This window comes from Anastrepha ludens, chromosome 3, assembly GCF_028408465.1.
Source record: "Anastrepha ludens isolate Willacy chromosome 3, idAnaLude1.1, whole genome shotgun sequence".
NCBI classification, from domain to species: Eukaryota; Metazoa; Arthropoda; class Insecta; order Diptera; family Tephritidae; genus Anastrepha; species Anastrepha ludens.
Genome location: NC_071499.1, coordinates 36,283,956 through 36,306,160, shown reverse-complemented (window position 1 = coordinate 36,306,160; position 22,205 = coordinate 36,283,956). Strand labels below are relative to the sequence as shown.

The 22,205-nt window shown below is 40.5% G+C and overlaps 1 protein-coding gene across 2 annotated transcripts; it reads left to right on the top strand.

Annotated features, from left to right (window-relative positions):
* The first annotated feature begins 607 nt into the window (after nucleotides 1-607).
* LOC128857431 (uncharacterized) lies at nucleotides 608-22,125 on the top strand. Of its 2 annotated transcripts, XM_054093189.1 has the most exons (6): nucleotides 608-651; nucleotides 2,857-4,349; nucleotides 18,953-19,170; nucleotides 19,309-19,798; nucleotides 19,873-20,946; nucleotides 21,046-22,125. In XM_054093189.1, exons 2-6 carry the CDS (start codon nucleotides 3,866-3,868, stop codon nucleotides 21,525-21,527), a joined length of 2,748 nt encoding a protein of 915 aa, XP_053949164.1. In that variant the 5' UTR covers nucleotides 608-651; nucleotides 2,857-3,865; the 3' UTR covers nucleotides 21,528-22,125. The 2 variants fall into 2 exon arrangements, with proteins under 2 accessions (XP_053949164.1, XP_053949163.1); XM_054093188.1 differs by having other exon boundaries at nucleotides 609-651; nucleotides 19,873-22,125.
* Nucleotides 22,126-22,205: the final 80 nt, after the last annotated feature.

The window sequence follows — 22,205 nt, the reverse complement described above, 5'->3', positions numbered from 1 at the left end:
AAAGCAATTTCAGCTTTCCTTACCCGTTCTTCGACGTTTAATTTGGAGTCCAGAATTACCCCTAAGTCCTTTGCACTGGGTGAAAGTGAGAAGGTTTGTCCGTTAATGTTTGGTAGAGTAAAAGTTGGTACCTTATATCTAGTCGTAAATAGCATGAGTTTTGTTTTACGCGCGTTTAAATTTAGGCCACAGCCTTTAGCCCAAGAGTTAAGCTCGCCTAACGCCCTTTGGATGATCCCACTGATCGTATTGGGACACAGTCCTGATGCCATTAACACCACATCATCAGCGTACGCCACCACTTTTATCCCACCTCCATTAAATTTTATTAAGATTTTACTAATAACACATAACCAGAGGAGTAGAGATAATACTCCCCCTGTGGAGTGCCTTGTGGACTCTTTTTGTTATGTTGATATTACCCAAATAAGCTCTAATTATCCTGGTTTCTAGCATAGAAATGATCCAATTGCTAATACAATTTTCCACCCACAAGTCTATTAACGCCCGTTGGATAGCATCAGTGCTAACGTTATTAAATGCGCCTTCTATGTTAAGAAATGCTGTCATTGTGTACTATTTGCTTTCTAGAGACACTTCTATTGTTCGGATTACCTCGTGAAGCGCTGTATCCACCGATTTGCCTTTGAGGTAAGCATGTTGTGCAATTAATATACTCGCGCTCTCCAGCGAGCTTTTAATGTGTATGTCTTAAACGCCGTTCAAATGTTTTTAAAAGGAAGGACGATAGACTAATTGGCCTAAAGTTTTTCGCTGATTTATGTCCCCTTCTGCCTACCTTTGGTATGAATATGACTCTAACAGGTTTCCAGCTATTTAGACACGCTTTGAAAATTTTCATGCCTGTATTTTGGCGATTCGTCTAGATGGCAAGAAAGTATCGCCACTAAAGTTAAAAAGAGCAGATTCGACGTGTTTCAGGAATTCATATCATTGAAAGTGAAAAAGCCTGGTGAACCCAAGCAGTTAGAAGAAAGTGTGTTGATTTTATGCTGCCACCACTGTTGATGGGTCAGAATAGAGGTTTACTAGTTTGGGATTCAGCCAGTACTCACCGCGCTAAAGACATGCAAACCTTGCTGGGAGGAAGACTGATCAAATAATGATTCCAGCAGAAATGACTGGTTACCTCCAGACACTTGACATTGCAATAAATAAGCCATTCAAGGATCATTTGCGGATAGAAATCAATGAATATATTGAAAACCTAATAGTGAGAAATCATCGAGGTAATTTTGTGAAACCAGGCTTACAAGAAGTTGTGCTTTGGGTAAAAAAACAATTGGAAAAAAAAACTGATAATGATGTTTCCAATGCACTACGAATAGGCTACTTGGACAAGAAGTATTCATTTAACGATAGCTATATCGTAAGACATGAGAGATTCGGAACAATGATTCAACAAGAAATGGATTTGGAAGAAAATCAGAATATAATTCAGACGATGTTCCAGAAGAAGTTGACATGACTGTAATTGAATAAATTTAAATTTCTGTATACTGTGTAAATGGATATTAAATAAAGATACGTATATAAATATAAAGGGTGGTTAAGTTTTAAGGGCCGATGTTGATTGTGAATAAAATACATTTTTTTAGGAAATGATTGTCATTTCTCTTTATTATGATAATATTGGTATGGCTCAATTACGTATAGAACAAAATATCGGTCAACTGAACACCGTGGCCTCGACGGCACCCCTCCATCCGATGGTCCAAATTTTCAATGACGCTGAGCCATAATTGAGGTTCTATGCCGTTAATATGCCGAATTATCTCATTTTTTAACTCTTGAATTGTTGCTGGCTTATCGACGTACACCTTTGCTTTCAAATAACTCCAAAGAAAGAAGTCGAACGGTGTCAAATCACATGATCTTGGCGGCCAATTGACATCGCCGCGACGTGAGATTATTCGGTCATCAAATTTTTCGCGCAAAGGAGCCATTGTTTCGTTAGCTGTGTGACAAGTGGTACCGTCCTGTTGAAACCACATATCGTCCACATCCATATCTTCCAATTCGGGCCATAAAAAGTTCGTTATCATCTCACGATAGCGAACACTATTCACGCTAGCGAACACTATTCACGCTAACTGCCTGACCGGCCTCATTTTGGAAAAAATACGGCCTAATGCTGCCGCCGGCTCATAAACCGCACCAAATAGTCACTATTTGTGGGTGCATTGGTTTTTCGGCAATCACTCTTGGATTATCATTCGTCTCAAATGCGGCAATTCTGCTTATTGACGAATCCACTGAGGGGAAAATGTGCGTCCTCACTGAAGATGAAGTGAGCGATATGCATTTTGATTTGAACGCCCGTTTTCATAATAAGCCTGAACAACTTTAACGCTTTGCTCATGTATCTTTCCATGGTTGAAATTGAATTAGTCTGAAGTTAAAGAATGTCAAATAAAATGAAGAAAAAGCTTGATGTTTAGGTGTGGTTTACATTCAACATCGGCCCTTGAAATTTAACCACCTTTTAACTACTTTTATTTTTGCCCTTCCTGAAAATAAGCCCTGGCGCGTTTTTTGTACCCAAAAAGAAAGTAAGACAGTGTTTTATTTTCGGAAAAAGACAGTAACTACTTGATTAGAAAACTGGCTGACGATAAATGTCAAAAAAGAAATCAAGGTTAGCACTTTAGCTGTTTCAATAAGCAGCGTATCAAGGAGACATTTTTTGTATTTTTTTTTTTTTTGCTTATTTTAAGTATCTGATACAAAGACACAATTTTGAACTGTATGTTGTAAATGTTTTCATTGTTTTTCAAATGAATTTATTCTCGTAGGAAAACAAAATTTCTAATCTGATTTCTTTTCCACTTCCAGATCACTTCACAACGAGCTTGTGAGCCATAAATTTCCGAAAAAGTTCACATGCAATATGGCTTCAATGTGCGCGTGCAATCAACTAATGTCAATAAAACTCAGAAATAAAAAAAAGTCTACCAGTGTCAACGCGAAGATTGCGCTTTCCTTGCGAATGTTGAAATGTGATCAAATGAAATTGGGAAAACTCTCAACAAGGAAAGAAAAAAGTGTATGCGCAAAACACTTACAGACACCTCGCTGCAACGACTTATTTGTCAGTGTTAAGCCAACAACAAAAAATTCTGCCAAAACAAATATAGTAAAAATCGCATCAACAACACTAAGACAGTGCAGTTCACATTTTACGAGCTGTGAAAAACATGACACCGCGATAATACATGAAAAAGTGCACAGGTCCAAGTGAAGAAAACCAAAAAAACAAAGAAAAGGAAAAAGTGTAGGTGAAAGTAAAAGTAAAAGTAAAAGAGTGCGCGAAAAGTGTACTAACGAGCATCATTAAAACAGATTTTATATCACTTGAGTGGAAGAAAGAGTGACTATTAAAAGCGGGTGTGCGTGTATGTGTGTGCATCAACGACTTTTGATAGAGTATCCTTTCAACATACGTAAACAACAACTCAGCGGTGCTGAACATGCCGCAGTATCGTGCCAACCGAAATTCTTGTAGAAATTAATTGCGAAACCCACGCGCTTCCGTTCACTTCAGTGAAACGAATAATTGCTGAAAGCTACAAAACTAGCGTCGCCAGGTGACCAAAAGGGCAAACGCAGCCATAAGAAAAAATAAGGATATCAACAGAAATTAGTCACTAAATAAAAGAGTCAATAACAAAAACAACTAACAACTGAACCAAAAAAAAGTCACGAACAAAAATAAAGATTTTAACTACCACAAAAATAATTGTCAAATACAACCGACAGCACAGCACATTCCAATATCTGACGGCATTCTACACACAACTTCTACATTCGTCTTTCATATTTACTCGAAATCTTTACGCCAAAAATGTCCGAGTTTCGTTTCTTCTCGTTCACCGATTTCCAGTACCGTGCCAATGACTCAACTCTCTTCACCTTGCCCATAACGCTCTCGACGAAGAGCACACCTGCCGACAGCAATGAGATGTCCGATGACCTGAACGTTCCGTATATGGTTTTCGAGATATTGGTTGCCATTTTCGCTGTTGTCGGTAATTTGATGGTGATTGTTGTTTTCCGACGTGAACGCAAACTGCGACGACGTACAAATTATTATATTGTTTCGTTGGCTATAGCAGACTTACTCGTTGGCTCTTTGGGTGTGCCATTTGCAATATTGGCTTCGGTAGGATTGCCAAGAGATTTGTATACCTGTCTCTTCACTGTCTCTTTGTTGGTGGTGTTGTGCACAATTTCGATTTTCTGCTTGGTAGCCGTATCGGTGGATCGTTATTGGGCCATACTCTACCCAATGGCCTACTCGCGAAATGTACGGACGCGCACGGCAATTGGTGAGTGTTGATAACACAAATTTTATTTAAATTTGTTTCCAGCTAAATTTTTCTAATGCAATTACTAAAATTTGTATCTGATGAATGATGAAGGTGAAGGCTAGATAACCATGTAATATGTATGATAAGCAACTGCATGCCTGAGGAGCTGGCATGTCTGCTGAGGAACCAATTAGGGAGTTTCTCAGTGCAAGACGAGTATAGTAGTTCTCTTGCCTACTGGCGGCCTGCTCTCCGAAAGGTGGGCTACATGGCGAAGGCTTTTACATTCTATGTTGTAAGGTCGCAAGGTCCATCTGAATGTGGGTAAATCAGAGCTTCTACCGGGTATTTCATATTATATATTTATATTTTGAGACTTATCATAAAGTCTAGAAAAGAACAGTTGCCAGAGGAACCCCACAGGAGTCTTACAGTTACCGTGTAACCTAGACTTAAATGAATTGCATATTACCATGAACCAGAAAAGAATCAAGACAATTGCTTATGCGGACGATGTAGTCATCCTGATGGGAAGTTTCTCGCGACTATCAGCGGGATCATGCAATCAGTGTTAAGGAAACTATAAGTGGGCGATCTCAAAAGGTCGAATGGTTAACCCAGCCAAGACCGCACTAATTCTATTAACTAGAAGATACCGGGTGCGCTGAATAACTTTGCCATTTACCAACCGATCGACTTCAACATACATGTTTTCGATACGTCAATTCAGTACAATTTTAGGCATGGATCGCTTTACACCGAAAATAGTGACACTATTCATCGAAAATAGTCGTTCTATTGTTCTAACTCAACGCGCATATCGCAAAAAGTATCGCGGCAAACAGGCACCGTCTGACAATACTATTCGTCGTTTGGTGTCGAATTTTTTTGAGCACGGGACAGTCAACGACCAAGACGTTCCAATTAACTTGTTGAAGCAGTGAGGGAGATCGTTGCCCAGGAGCTACCAGTGTCGTATCCTCGTCCCGCTCAGCATTTTGGCGTCAGTGAAAACACAATGCGGCACATTTTAAAGGATGATTTAAATTTGTTTCCGTATAAAGTGCAATTAACACAAAGAATATTGCCGACAGACCATTCACGTCCCTTGGAATACGGCCAAACATTCGCTCGAATGGTTGACACTGAACCCAATTTTTGGAAGCAAATTTTAATGACTGACGAGGCTCATTTTAACCTCTGTGGCAGCGTGAATAAACAAAATAGCCGCATTTTGGGGAACAGAGAATCAACACGAGATCCATGAAACGCCATTGCAAGACCGGAAAGTAACTATTTGGGTCGGCATTTGTGCCAAAACCCTCATTGGGCCGAGAAAACGAAACGGTCGATGGAAACCGATATCAATGGATGTTGGCTCATTATGTCTGCCCGCAAAAGCGTAACAAAGGTTTAGACGGTTACTGGTTTCAACAAGACAGTGCGCCATGCCACACAGCGAATGCAACAATTGAATTTCTGCAACGAATATTTCCGGGACGTGTAGTGTCAAAAAGAGGCGACATCGTCTGGCCCCCCAGATCGCCTGACTTCGCTCTCACGACATCACAACACTACACTTTTCTGGCTCCGCGGCTACTCTGGAGGGGAAGGAAATGAAAGAGTGGATGAGTGTGCAAGGAAATGCTCTGAACTTGACCTTCAGCGAGTGGTAGAGGACATAAGTATTCCACTAAACGAACTGTATACTGCGACTAACTTGAGCAGAAACCAATAAAAGGCGGTCTCTGACTACTAACTGCATAATCTCCAAATCGCTCTGGCCAAAACTGAATCTTTAAAAGACAAAATGTTTGTTTCGATTCAACAGATCAACTATCAGCGTCCTCACAAGTGTTTTGGCAGATCACTGCCAGGAAACTTGCAAAATGTCTCATTGGAGAGGCTAGGTACCTTCTTAGAAAGATCTACTAATCTAAACACATCCTTCCCTTAGATATGTACAATACTTCACACTCCCTGTGACCTTTTGAAATTGCAAGTGTTTTTGCATGAATGAAATGAAAGGTAAGCTTTTAATTACGTAAAAGTAGCTATGCCCAAACTTTATATTACAGCGCGTAAAAATATGAAAAGAACTATTGTATTTTACCTTATCACCAAAAGAAACATATTTCGGGTGTCCAATGTCCTAAAAGGATTCACTCATTCATTCAGCAAGTTTATTTTCAGCACAACATCCATTTAGTTAATTAACAACAAATTTCGAGCAACAATTACAACGATTAGTTCCCTAGCTAATGTCGCGGCCACCATGCGAACACCCAACTCTCGCCATTCCCACACAAATGAGAATCATTTGTTTACTTAATTGAATTAAAGTAGATATTTTTACGTATGTTTGCGTGAGTTCGCGCGCGAAAATATTCATTTATCACGCTTTTCTTGTCCCATACGACTACGCTTTTATATATTTTGACACAAAACGCACGCGTCTTTCTTCCTGTTGTAGCACTGCAATACCAGCACCCTAAATATAGTGCATGTACAACAACAATAACGTGACGTGACAATAAACGTGACGCATATCATTTGTCTTTAGAAAATTTCAACGTCTTCATCGCGAAAACAAATAGTGAATGACAGAGTTGAGTGTGACAACAATTGAAAGGTCAATATGGCCTCTGGAGACGGTCAATCATTGTTGACAAGAACTTTATATGTGTGCGTGTCGGCCAAGGCGAATTTATTACAGGTGACAGCAAACACATATAAGTAAAACCCTACATGTATTTGTTGTTGCGTTTGGTGCAAGCATCATGTCAAAATCAGCAAGCAAATGTAAACATACGAATGTAAACATACCAATACATACAAACAAAGCATAACATTTTGACGTAAGCCATACCTACGGCGAAAAATTCAGCTGGGAGAATGCTGTCACCTTATTAATTCCACCTTGGTGTCGGCTGATTGACGCTAATATCTAAAATTTTTGATTTTCATCATTCAAAAGCCGACAACAAGTATGTGTGACACGACGACACCCGACTGCACTAACACACACAAAGCTCAGTCAAGCATGCTGTATCGTCTCCAGAGGCCAATAGATTTAGAATTCATGCAGAAAAAAATTGCTATACAAAGTAAGGCGCAAGGCGAATTGAATACTGGAGGTGGCGCTTTCCAAAATAGGTACTTTGTTTTTCGCGATTTTCACAAGTCTGACGTCAGGCTCCTTTCCAATATAAAACAAATGAACCGAACAAACAGAAGAAAGAGAAATTACGTGCTCGAAAAAATTCAGTGAATGGCTTAGTAATATTGTGATTTGTGAAATTTAAACTAAATAAACTAAGGAAAATGAAGTGCCGCGTGTTAAAGTGTGAGCGCACAAATTAATATAAAACCTCAAAATGCAGTTTGTTTGCGCTTTTATGTGGAAGACGACGTGGCAAGAAAGTGTATGTGGGTGCGTGTAATTTCCTCTTCACAAAGAATTAATTCCCCTTCTTTTTGTTTGTGTTTTCATGGAGCCCCTGACAACACAGCGAATTCGGCAGACGCAACCTTGTATTCTATCAGCCTTGCCTATTTTATAATATTTATTCAATAGGAAAAAGTGTACAACAGTTATCAAAAATCTTTTACTTAACCCCACAAACTATTTACAACATAAAAATAAAAATAGGCTGGAACCAAAATCTGCAAGTGAAGGACTACGGAAAATATCTCGCCGAGCCGAATGGCTTTTGTTAAGTAGCCGCAAACCCGCAGATTTCGACAAGAAATCTTGCTAGTGAACTTAGAGATGAGTGTGGGTGTGCAATTTTTCATAGAAAAGTCCACCAAGTTTTGTAAAAGTATAATTATAAAAGGCGATCAGTTTAGAGGTATCGGATTTTAAATTCAAATAAAACGACGAAAATTCAAATTCATTTGGCAATCTTTATTTTTTTTTATTTATTTATTTTTGTTTTGTGTAGAATCATTCATTTCTTTCAAATATTGGCCGAAACTGCACCCTAATTCAGGCATCCGTAAACACCAAATTTGAATGACTCGCTGGAGGACTTAGGTAGGTATTTCGTGAATAACTTTAGTTGTGAAGATTACGGGCTTTAATTTTCGGTATGAAAAAGTTTTGTTTGTTTGTTAACAGTAATAGAAGTCCCGCCAGTGTAGGGCATATCGCCGGTCATATTCGTCTAGCTCATCTAAAGGTAGGCGCAGGAAACATGCTGTTTCGACGGGTTAGGTCCAGAGTGAGAGGGGTGTTAGATGAGTCCGTTTTAGAGGGCTTGTGAAAAGGTGGTTAGTGTCGAGCGAGTCAAAAAGTCGTTTATCATGGTGCGATAGCGCTTGCCATTCACTGTTATATTAGAGCCAGCCTCGCCTTGGAAAAAATATGTGCCGATGAATCCTCCAGCCCATAGGCCGTACCAAACGGTTGTTTTCAATGGATGTAATGGCTGTTATTGTAGGGTTTCAGGTTGCTCTTCAGCCCAAATACGGAGAATTCCGCTTATTATGTAGCCATTAAGTCAAAAATGGGCCTCGTCGCTGAACGCCATAAGTTGGCCTGAGCGTGCGATGAAGACTTTTCACAGAGCGTCAATTTTCGTAATACAATTGTACGATTTGTAAACGTTGTTGGGGCGTAAGATTTTCCATGACGAAGTGTGAAGAATGAATACTGAAAAAACTACGTATTTAGTTTCACAGTAGTCACACGTGATCTGGAAAATGTACCTCCAATCTGATCACACCTTACTTCACGAGTTACTCGAAAGAAGTCTTTGCCCTCTGCACAGCATATTGAAAATCAGATATCTTTCGCTAGAACGTAAAATTTTACGAAGAGACTAAAACCATACTATACTACAACGATGGACCCAATAGGGGGTGAGGAAGCCATTAAAAGCACTGGAAAGACGGAATATTATACCGACAGTGAAATATGGCAAACTTTCAGTCATGGAGTGGAGAAGCTTGACTGTTGACAACGAACCTCAGTTTAAATTCCACCAGATCAATGATCCAAAACACAAACCATGTGGTCAGAATATAGCTTCTTTTTATTACAGTAAAGTACTAGATATACCAACCCAAAGCCCGGTAATTAATCCAATTGAAAAAGCTCGAATAGAGCTCAAAAGCATTATTTTCGGCTATCATGCTCAAAAATTGATTAATTCTGCTGCTTTGCTTGCACGTGCTTCGGCTCGTTTTCGATTTTTACCTATTCACAAAGATGGATCAAAGAACCTGTATCAAATTTTGTGTGAAAAACGAAATTAAGTGCGCAGATGCATTCCGAATGTTGACTGAGAATGTTGACGGAGAAACTACTTTGGACCAAAGCAACGTTTATCGGTGGTACAAAATGTTCTCAGAAGGCCGAGAAGATGTGAACGACGAAAAGCGTGCCGACGTGCCGGACGCCCGAGCACTTCAACAACAGACGAAAAAATCGATGAAGTGAAGAAAATGGTATTGGTCAATCTTCGAACCACTATTAGAGAAGTTGCTAAGGACCTAAACATATCGACTGGCTCGTGCCATTCGATTTTTTTCAATGATTTGGGCATGAGACGGGTCGCCGCAAAATTCGTACCAAAACTGCTTAATTTCGACCAAAAGCAGAATCGCATGAACATTGCTAATGAGATGTTGGACTCTGTCCGCGACGACCCAAATTTGCTCTAGAGGATCATAGCAGGTGCCGAATCGTGGGTTTATGGTTATCACGTGGAAACCAAAGCTCAATCATCTCAATTGAAGCTGCCGCACGAATCAAGACCGAAAAAAGCGCGCAAAGTTCGGTCGAATGTAAAAGTTTTGCTTACCGTTTTCTTCGTTTGCAGGGGCGTTGTGCATCATGAGTTTTTGCCACAGGGTAAAACGGTCAATAAGGAATATTACTTGCAAGATATGTGCAATTTGCGCGAAGCAATCCGCTAGAAACGCCCGGATTTGTGGAAAAACAAAAATTGGCTCTTGCATCACGATAACGCCCCTGCCCCTGCTCACACATCGTTGCTTGTGCGCGACTTTTTGGCGAAAAACAACACACTAATGATGCCACAGCCACCCTATTTCCCAGATCTGGCCCCCTGTGAATTTTTCTTGTTCCCAAAACTGAAGAGGCCCATGAAAGGACAACGCTACGCTGCGATTGCCGAGAGATGGAATCGAAGGAGGAGCTGAGCAAGATAAAAAAAAAATGATTTTTTGAAGAGCTTCGAAGATGGGAAAAAACGTTAGCACAAGTGCATAATAACTCATGGGGATTACTTTTACTTACATATTAAGGAATAAATAAATAATTTTTGAAAAAACACAAAATTCGTGATACTTTTTGAACACACCGCGGAAGTCAAATAAAACCAAAGATTGAAAGAAAACCATAAAAAAATATTGTATATTACATATTTTCCTAAGTAATGTGTGAATAAGTGAAAGAAAAGTTGATCAGTGACCGAAAATTAACCATCAAAGAGCTGGCAGAGGACTTCAACATTGCTTAAGGATTTCTTCAAGATATTATAGTTAATGAGCTGCAATGTTTCTCCCAAAGGACCTGAATTTCACGTAAAAAAGGGGCCGCGTTAATAGCGCCAAGAAAATGATTTCCAATACTGAATCTCGTCAAACGCATCATTGCTAGAGACGAGACATGCGTTTATGAAGGTAGATGCAATCCTGTCATCAGGCGATTGAGTGAAGAGCTCCGTATGAACCAAGACCAAAAGAAATACACCATTTTCAATCAAAAAGGAAAGCGATGCTCACGGCTTTTATGGATTACAAAGTTATTGTACACCACGAATTTTCGCTAGAATCTCCGACAGTTAATAACGACTATTATTTGTGCGTTAGAAGACGTTTACGTGAAGCAATTCGCCAAAAAAGAAAAGATTTGTAGGAAAACAACCCGAGGATTTTGCAACAAGATAGCGCACCGTCGCATAGCGCCATCATTATTCGTGAATGTTTGACCAAGAACGAAACCAATAACATCACATCCAACAGCCATCGGGTTCACTTGATATGGCTCCCTGTAATTTTTTTTTGCTCGAGTGGTCGAGCCAATAAACCGCTACGGGGAACGCGTTTTAACAGACGAAACGAAGTAATGAAAAAATCGAAAACGACACTGATGGCTATACCGAATATATAGTTTTAGAAAATGCTGGATTAATTGCAGGAATAAGTGCATTGCAGTTGATGAGGAGTACTTTGAAGAATTTTTATTTTGATTTTTCTGAATATATACCGAAAATCTTGGTCAAGCTGGTATTAACAAATTTAGGAAAAAATTGTGTAAAATTTGCTAGAAACAGGAGGCTTCTTTATAGGTGAAGCAACAGGTACAAAAAATATATCTTGGTAACACCGGAAAAGAGCTGCCAAAAATTACATTTGTTTGTGAAAATAGTGAGTTATACCAGTTTTATGAAGCTTAAGCCTGTGTTGTAGCCGGGAAATTGCCAGTTGATATTCACGCAAGAGAGCTTCGCCGCCTCTATAGCGAGCAAGGAGCTAAACCAACGGCAACAGAAAAAGCCGTCGAACGAGAGCGATCTATGTATGAGTGGCAAAGAAGATGGGAAGAGTCACTTAAAGGGCGCTGGACGTACAAGTTAATGCCACATCTCGAGCAGTGGGTAAAAAGAAAGCATGGTGAAACTGATTATTACCTTACGCAGATACTCACCGGTCATGGCTGCTTTATGGAATATCTCCACTGTTTTCAGCTGGGAGAAAACCCACTCTGCCCAAGCTGTCCTAATGCAATCGAAAGCACGGAACACGTGGCTTTTCATTGTGATCGCTTCGCACGAGAACGTGCAATACTTGAAAGGGTTTTGGGACACTCAGCTAGTCCTAATGACATCGTACAGGACATGTGCTCATCCAGTGCTAAATGGGTAGCGGTTCGAGCGTTTGCTGGAAAAATTATGATACGACTCCAATTCATGGAATGGGAGCGCAAGACCCAGCAACAGCAACTACAGTTGCAATTGCGAAATGGAGATGAACTATTTCCGGACAGAATGACGACAAACACAGACACTTGAGTGAATCACTCACAATAATATCAGACAGAAGACAAGACGATAGTTCGTAAAAACTGCGCTATCGCAAATTTTCCGATGTTCCATTTCCTCCAGAACCACGTATGAAAACAGTGGGGGGAGTGGATACCATCGCTGACGTAAGATCTCCATACGTCCACAAGAGAAGGACCTGGACCCAGGAACCTGGTTGTGTCAATAGACATAAACGCGGCTCCACCTTGATGAAATGTTTACAGCAGTCCCAGGGTGGAAATCAGCCGAGGAGGAGGAATGTTATAGTGTTAGTGGGAGCATGCCCCACATACCACTGGTGCGACGGCGCCTTTGATGATGTTTCTGACATTTTGATTTAAACCTGCTAAAAAAAAAAAAAAATAAAAAAAAGCCTGGTTTGTTGGTTGGTTGGTTGAAGTGAGGATTCAATCGGAATCCAACTAGCGCTTCCGCACCAACTTGTTTAATGTTATTTACAGCATGACCATATCCAAGTGTATACCTATGAAATGAGACTTTTTTTATTTTCAAACGTTTATTAACAGAAAATGGTTACAAATTTAATCTTCAAAATAATATCCCTAGCGATGGATTTTTCCCATCTCTCAGGCAATTTGTGGATGCCGCGCCATAAAAATTGGCGTCTTTGACCGCAAACCAATCATCGTGTCATTTTTGGGCCTCTTCAATGCAAACAAATGATAATCAGATAATCCACCAAGTCCCGGGACGCTCTTGTTCGATGTGGCGGTGCATTGTCATCAACAAAAATTACTTTGTGACGCCGATCGGCATATTCTGGGCTTTTTCGGTGTATAGCACTGTTCAAATCGGCCAATTGTCGTTGGTAGCGTGCACCGTCAACTGTTTCACCGTTGTTTTTGGCTTGTGGCCGGGCGGACCAAACGATCGTTTACGCTTGGGATTGAAGAAATACACCAACTTTTCATCACCCGTAACGATTCGATGCAAAAAAGACTTCCTTTTGAACAGGGAGGGCAGCATTTCACAAGTGGTTTTGCGATGTCCGCAAATCGTAGGTTGAAGACACGAAATTCGAAATTTTTACGAGCGACAAAAATGCATTGTTGTATGAAACGTAACAAACAATGAACTGAATATTGTTGACAGATGGAAAAAAAACAAGACATTTGGGAAGGTTTAAAAATACTCCTAGCGACATCTATGCACTAATAGCTAAAAGTCTCACTTCAAGATATATATCTAAACAAGACAGTTGTTCGAGACTCTCGAACAGTGGTTTGCCCAGGATTGATATTCTCTTCTTCCATAGGGTAGAGCAATTACAGAGGTCGCTAGCAGCCAATCGCACTCGATAACTCTATTGCTGCATTCACATGCAAAACCGTCAAGTGAGCAGAGCCCACAGATAGCGAGCAGAGAAGTGGCGTATCGAAGGCGCCTACTATTACCCTCAATGAATATTTAATTCAACATTTGCTAAAACTATTCCATTTACATATTTTTCGCTTTTGCTATAATTATTGGAAAAAAATGTTCTTGCTGAATTCTGAAAAAATTGTATGCTAAGCAACACTACAGTCTTTAAAAATTCATTTGCTAAGTGTTATTATTTGATCATAACTACATATATAACTGCTACTATCATTACGTTTCATAAAAAACAGAAACAGCAACAACACTGCTGTTAAGCCTATATAAATACATGTGAAATTGCTCTCAGGCAACGTTGGGGTCGAATGCGTTGCATGTAAATTCGCCGACTACTTACACATGCGATCTGAAGTGACTGGCACCAGTTCGACTGCTACGGCCCATTGAATGAATCAAGTGAACTAAAAATAGTTATTTCAATTAACACAAGCTCAATAATCTTTTCATAGCGCACGAACACTTTTACAAGCCCATGCGGCAGATGATTGTCCGTATGAGTTCGTATTGAAGTGGTGAACGCGCGCATTTACTTAATTTATGCAACTGTGGCAGCCATTAAATAGCATTGCGAAGCCACAATACAGAGACAGGGAGATATAATAAGTAGATGGAAATTTATGTGGATCAAATGGACAGGCGATAGTGGGCTCGTCTACGCAAGCAATGCTTTTATATACTAGTACTAGTACGCATGCACGAGTGTGTGTGTGTAAGACGTTTTGCTACCATATAATTTAGGGGGCTCGGTCGAATGCTGCCTTCTATGCCTTTTGCAGGAAGTACGCGCGCGTATTTATTAGCTATGCGTAAGAAACTGACACTTGTTGGGTGTATACATAGAACGTAGATGCCAGTTTAAGTTGCTTTTTACGTAATAGTCGCCCAGTAGTCCCTGAGTCGCTTAAGGGTCGCGGCTGTAATGCTGTATTTGTGCATTGGCTCACGTGATCTGCTGGCCAATTAGCGTACAGAACATCATTTATGGCTAGTTTATAGATTTACTACGAGGGTAGTTTGATAAATGCATAACTAATGAAAAAAAATAATAATTTTGCGGTTAAACTTGATTTATGCAATTTAATAGCTGGTTTCTTTTAAGCTCAGTAAAATGCTAAAAATCAGAAAAAGTACTCATTATCCTAGTTTACATCGTTTGGGGCGGCAGCCTAATCACCTACCCTGTCAGAAATCAAAAACAGATTAACGAAACCAAGGCAAGACTGAGTCTTGTCGAGGCCCTATGCTCCGGAGAGGTGTGAACAAGGGAAAAAATATCGTTTGGGGAAAAAGAAAGCCAATATTTTTGAGTAAAATTCAAAACTTTACTGAAACCTCTGTTGAACGCCTTTTTCTGTTGAGCATCCTGATCTGGCCTTTTTTCGTCGTGTTCGAGGATCCTTCTTAAAAAGTTATATCCCTAAATCAATAGAAAATTAAATTTTAGAAAGCTACCTGGAAGCTCAACTCGTTAACTACTATATATATTATATTAATAAAAATATGTTAAACTCAGAGCCAAATCCGAAAAAACCAGTCTGGCCGCATCTGGGTGCCCATCGGAGGGTTAAGATATTTCAGATTGTCCGATTTTGGTAAAATATTCACCGTTTTGTTTTATAATGTGTTGCAATTTAAAAAGGGTAGCTCAATATTACGTCAATCATAGAAATCTTGGCGAAAAACTCTAATAATCGATTTTCATAATCTCCTCTGAATAAAAAATTTATTATCACTCAGAAAGTTTTGCAATGAGAAAAAAGGTGGTAATCGCTTGGGACCAGGTCCGAATTATATGGTGGATGCATTAAAATGTCTCAACCAAGTTTTCGAAGGTTTTAACGAGTCGTTACAGACGTTCGTAGCCTTGCGTTGACCTGATGGAACACAACACCTCTTCTGCTGGCCAATGCTGGCCGTTTCAGGTCAAACGCTAGCCTCAAACGGTCCAGTTGTTGGCAGTAGAGATCTGAATCTTCTGTTTGGCTATACGAAAGCAACTCAAGTCCTATCAAATACACAGTAGAACCTTCCTAGCCATTAGTCCTGGTGTGACCACCGTTTGTATACTTCATTGAGCTACTTGACCACTATCGTTTACACACAATTTTGTCGTATGTGACCCATTTCTCAGTCCAAGTCACCATCCGTTTAAGAAATGGGTCAGTTTAATTCCGTCTGGCCAAGGCTCGCAGATGGTTATTCGATCCATCAGAAGCAATCCCTGTGGATTACCGTTCATACCTTGACTATCTTTTCCTAATACCAGATTTAGTTATTTTTAACTAAAAAACCTTTGAGATAAGTCAAGTGGTTTTGCTTTAAGTTAACTCAGGCATTCTGCTGTTAACCATAACTAGAATTAGAGATAGACTGGAGCTGAAATTACGAACATCCCACAGTTTTTAACGGACGTTGGCTAATACTGCGGAAGACGAGGCGATTAGTTGTATAAATCTTACTTTGGTATAGACATAGCGCAGCGAAGTGAAATACAGGTATCCAGGAAAGTACCAGTAATGGGATTTATGGATTCTTCAACATCCACCTGTCAAGCCCGAACATTTACAGAGAAAGTGCTCAACAGTCTCCTTCTTTGAAAAGTCCCAACCGGGATTAAATAGTAACTTTTCTACATGTGTGCCGATCGTCCAATGACCACAGCTACGTGTTTGGAAATTGAATAGCTTGGAGCCCCAGCACTTTCTGAATCTTGCGTCTAATGTACTGTGGCCAAAGGGTTTTCGAAATAACACATGAATAAATATAACTCCATATCTTCTGCGCTATCCTGAGAAATAAGTTGAGTAATTCTCCTTTAACAACAGTCAGGGGTATACCGATGACCTTATAGCCCATCAGAAGAGCTTTTGACCAAACTAGGCATCCATACGTTAAAATTGACAGAACCACTACGTTGTACCTCCAAAGAACGGCTGTCCCCAGTGGCTTAGATCCCCATGTTTTTCCGAACATAGATTTGCTGGAATCGAACGCTATACTGGCCCTCTTTACTTGATTTTCAAAGTGAAGGTTCCAATAGAGTTGGAAGTCAAACATCACTCGAAGATACCTAACTTTCGATGAAAACGATAGAACATTACTATTTAGGCTGGGAATTCTAAAGTGTGGAGGTTTATATTTTCTGGTAAATAACACCAGCTCCGTTCTATCAGAGTTTAGTCCGAAGCGGCAACTGGCCGCCAAGGGATTGGGTACAGCTAGTAACTTTTCCAAAATCTCAGCCATGACTTAGGGATACGGTTAAGATACTAGAGTTAAGATAAGATAAGATACCAGAGTTGACGGTTAAGATAAGAGTTGACTCTGAATCCGCAGCAAGCAGCCCAGCGACTGAGCACAGCCAGTGACTTTTCAAAATCTCAGACTGAAGGAAACGGTTAAGATACCATTAGGATCAAGTCATTGACATGCTACTACCTTAACACCACATTTATTTAACATTGTCAGAACTGCGTCAATAGCAACTAGCTAAAGGAAACGCGAAAAGATACCCCCCAGCGGCGTCTCCCTGTGCACAAATCTAGTGACTTTAGCGCCTGCTGCCACTGCATTAACTTCTTTAAAGCCAAGCAGGGACGAGATCCAGAGTCAGGGATGTTTTTCCACCTCGAGTTTATCTAACGCTCAATATACCTATATACAGGGTTGCCCATATTCGCCGGACCCATCTGGCAACCCTGTATCTTTTGACAGAGACGTCAGATCGCTTAATGACATACCGCGTTGGAAGCGTCAGTCCAAGCCGATTTTTACCATGGAACAGTACACGCCACGCGAGTGCTCCCAAATTGTTCATTGTTACATTCAACAAAAGAAGTCAAAAGAAGAAGAACAAAATCATCATGTCCGATGAGGCTCACTTCTTAATGAATGGGACGGTAAACAAGCAAAATTGCCGTATTTACGCCACTGAAAACCCTCACGAAATTCAAGAGGTACCTCTTTACGACGAAAAAGTCACTGTTTGGTGCGGCGTTAGTGCGAAAACGATTATTGGGCCGTTTTTCTTCGAAAATGAAGATGGTCAAGCTGTTACCGTCAATCAGGAGCGTTATTGCGATATGATAACCACTTTTGTGATACCAATTATTCGTCGAAAGCGTATGGCAATTCTGGTTTCAACAAGACGGCGCTCCACCACACACAGCTCGCACCACAATCGATTTTTTGAAGAAATTGTTTCCTCGTCGTTTGATGTCGAAAAATGGCGATTTTGACTGGCCACCGCGTTCGCCCGATTTAACGCCACCTGACTTCTTTTTGTGGGGATATGTAAAATCAAAGGTTTATATTAATAAGCCAAAGACCATAGAAGAGCTCAAGAATAACATCCGTGAGGAAATAGCCGCTATTCCAACCGAAATGTTAGCTAAAACTATGGAAAATGCTGCAAAACGGGCACAATACCCCGTACAGGCTCAAGGCGGCATTTGAGAGATATCATATTCAGAAAGTGATGTCAACAAATCTACTTGAACCAAATAAAATGATTATTATCGTCAACATCAAAAAAATTGTGTTTTTCTTTGATTTAAAAAAAAACACATGGGTCCGTCGAATATGGGCAACCCAGTATAGGTATATAATTGGCGCATGCACCCTTTTTGGGTGTTTGGCCGAGCTCCTCCTCCTATTTGTGGTGTGCGTCTTGATGTCGTTCCTCAACTGGAGAGACCTACAGTTTCAAGCCGACTCCGAACGACACATATTTTTTTATAAGGAGCTTTTTCATGGCAGAATTACACTCGGAGGTTTGCCATTGCCTACTGAGGGGCGACCACTATTGGAAAAAATGATTTTGTTCTTTCACCGAGATTCGAACCTACGTTCCGAATGGTAGTCACGCACCAACCCATTCGGCTACGGCGGCCGCAATAGGAATAGAAATAATTCGATTCGTTCAACAGTGATCTGATGTGTGTGCGTTTTACCACACTTATCTAATTGCCCTCGTCTGAAGAAATAATTTAGTTTTTACTTATTTACCTCATCTACGGCTTCATCCATGACGTTGTTGATTTCCTTGAGGAGGTCTTTCGTTCATTATTTCTTCCGTTATTTTGTGATATTCACCATTTTTTTGTTTTTTTATTTCTCATTATTCATGGAGTAATTGTTTTTCTTCACTTTTCACTTTCTTTGCAGTCATTATATCGATGTGTTGGGTCGCTGGCACAATTGTGGGCTTCCTGCCACTGTTTGGCTGGCACGTAAAGCCAGAAAATGAAGCGGATATGAGCTGCCATTTTGTCAAAGTAATGGACTACAATTATTTGGTATTTCTGTACTTTGCGACCATAATTACACCCGCGTTGCTAATGTTGGCCTTCTATACGCACATATATCGCGTCATCGTCAAACAGGTGGGTACTGAATGAAATTATAATATCAAATAAAAGTACAGTTATTTCAATAAACACGACTTTGAACGAACAATCTTTCGAAAAAGAAAAAACAAATATATTAGTTACTTAACAGTTTTTTGGGTTACTCTTTTACAGGTACGCCAAATAGTCACAATGAATCCGATGAGCGATAGTAGTCGTCGTAACTCCAACACGCAAGTTCAAATTGCGCACGGGCGCCCTTGTCATGGCGGCACAATGCTGCGCGTTTTAGGTGCTTCACGCAAGCGTGATGTGAAAGCTACACAGAATCTCTCCATTATTGTGCTATTCTTCATGATCTGCTGGTTTCCGCTCTACACCATCAATTGCATCAAAGCATTCTGCCCCGACTGTCAAGTGCCCGGCAAATTGACACTTTTCTGCATTATACTCTCACACCTGAACTCCGCCGGCAACCCGGTGTTGTATGCATATCACTTGAAGGATTTCAGATTGGCGTTAAAGAATTTATTACTGAAGATAATGGGCATTGAAATCGAACCACCAGTGGATCCAATGCATCGCTTCTCGCTGGCCAGTCAGCATCGGCTACAATCCATCGATGCTAGCATGAGGCATACACTGCAGCCACGTATTTATATTGGTAGGTAACTGTAAAAAAAGTGAAGAATACTTCGCCATTACTAGAGCAATTTATTATTTGCAATTTTTCCTTAGATTCGCCCATTTGGCTGCGTCAACAACAACAGTCACTGAAGAGCTCACAATTAGCGCCTAAATGCGGTGTTATAACGCCCTGTCTGAACAACATACACCACACGGTGGCCGCTGTAGCCTCCGTGCCCACCGATATTGGACGCGATATGTGGAACATAATGGAGGCTTCCAGTGGCGCCGAATTAGAGGATGTCAATTACGAATTTCCCATAGAAAGAAGCTCGAATACACCGCCCACCCCCGCGTCACAGCAACAGCGGCGCGGCTCTTCACTGGATCATGTCAGCATACCTGTCTACTCCTACAACAATAGCAACTACTACACTAATCCCGACGAATCCGAATTGGATGAAGTCTTCCTGCCAAGCATACAAAATAGCAGCGGCAACAATAGTGTGGAGAACGTGCGACCAAATGGCCACTTGATGAACGCTCAAACAAGTGAAGTTATCGCTTGCCCGTTACGGCAAAAATTACGCTCGGATGACACAGACTATCAAGGCAATGTTGGCGTGTTAGGCAATCAGTGCACACTCACCGACTCTTCATATAGCGATTATGATATACAAAAGCAAAGCGCTGGTCACACGCCACCAGCCAAGGGTAAATTGCTGACAACAACGCAGCTACGGCGGCTATCCCAACTAGATGCTGCTGAGCTAGGGCATATCTGCAACACAGCTGGTCGAATAGTTAATAGCATTGGCGAGACAAGCGTCACTGGCATAGGTTCCTGCTCGCGATCTACTTCCAGTTTATCGGGGCTCAGTAATTCGGGCGCTTATGTCGTTGAAAAGGACACTAGCCCGCTCTCGCCACGCCGGAAGCGTAAATTCAAAAAAGCTCAACGTATGTCCATGAACTTCAATAAGGCGGCTGGTTCCACCAGCAGCAATAAGATGGTGAGCGTAAATAAAAATAGTCGGTCATTTTCCTGCACCAGCGAGTCATCGTCGACGCCCACCACCACAGAGGTGGCGAAGAGCACGCAAACAGAATGCGCGCCAACAAACACACATTCCAACAGCAGCGCCAGCAATGGCAAAACTGCGTTGAAAACCCATAACCATCATAGTAAGTCACACAATAAAAATAATAATAATTATAATAGTAGTAATAATAAAAGCAGTAAGAATAATAATAACGAGCAAAAATTAAATTGTCATGCGACAGAGCGGCAGCCACATACAATACACAGTTGTGGGCACGACACGTTCAGTCGGTTGCGCGCTGTCAGTCAACTCATCCTCCCGCCCATCGTCAAGCATTCGAGCCTCTTTCAATTATTCCAACCAAGCGTATCCAGTGCGGATAATGCAATGGCAAACACTACGAATACAACTACAACGCCAACAACGTTGACTGAAGTATTGTCGCAAGCGTCCAGCAACACCACTACAATAGTCAGTGCAAGCGCTACAACAACGACAGCAATATCAACGGCTCCAAATGCAATCTCTTCCAGCATGGTCAACACTGCAACCACGCCCACAGCTACGGCCGACGCTGCAACGCCACATTCGACTGCCGCGTCGCGGATCGCATCCGTTGACGAGTCAATTAAGACAACAGTTACCGATTTAACCGATCCAACGCCAACGCCGCAGTCAAAAGCACAGCCACCGCCTCCAGCGCTAGATACGAGATTGGGTTGAAGCGAGGCGAGTAGTAGAGGAGAAGAGGAGGAGGACTGACAAGCCAGTTGCGCTGGCGTTTGTTTTCATTTTTTCTACTTTATTTTTATGATTTTTTATCGATAAGTGATTATTACATAGTTGGAGTTAAACAGTAGTTAGATATTTATGGTAGTATGTGTATCGTATTTATGTATGTTTATGTGTATGTACGACTAATTGCATTATTATTTTTAGTTGCAAACGAATACTCATTCTAAGTGTACCAGCAATTTTTGTACATATTTACCTACTTATATACTAAAAATATATTAAATGTATTTGTATGCATGTCTTTAGTTTGAGTTTGATTGCAAAGGGCACTTGATTCCAAACTAAACAAAAGGCTTTTAAATGACATTCACTTTCAAACGATGTCTGTCTGTGTGTTAATATTCTACTTTTAAATGTAAAAATAAAAAATAAAAAATATTATATAAAATGCTTTTGCCGCCCAATCTGAAATAGGAATTGAATGCAGCTCAGCAAAAGTTGGAAAACATATCCGCAAGCAAAAATGGCAAAGTTTAGCAGTATATGGAGCTAATGTTTTAAATCCAATAACTGTCAATTTAAAAATTAAAAATAAATATTTTTGAAAACATTAAACTTATGTTTTATTATTATTATTGATTCTTCTTCTTCTTAATTGGCGCGATA

Excerpts from the sequence above, each read along its gene's own strand:
- LOC128857431 (XM_054093188.1), top strand. The coding sequence starts at position 3,866 with ATGTCCGAGTTTCGTTTCTTCTCGTTCACCGATTTCCAGTACCGTGCC. Across the intron at positions 4,350-18,952 it reads ACGGACGCGCACGGCAATTG|TCATTATATCGATGTGTTGG; the intron begins GTGAGTGTTGAT and ends CTTTCTTTGCAG. Across the intron at positions 19,171-19,308 it reads ATCGCGTCATCGTCAAACAG|GTACGCCAAATAGTCACAAT; the intron begins GTGGGTACTGAA and ends ACTCTTTTACAG.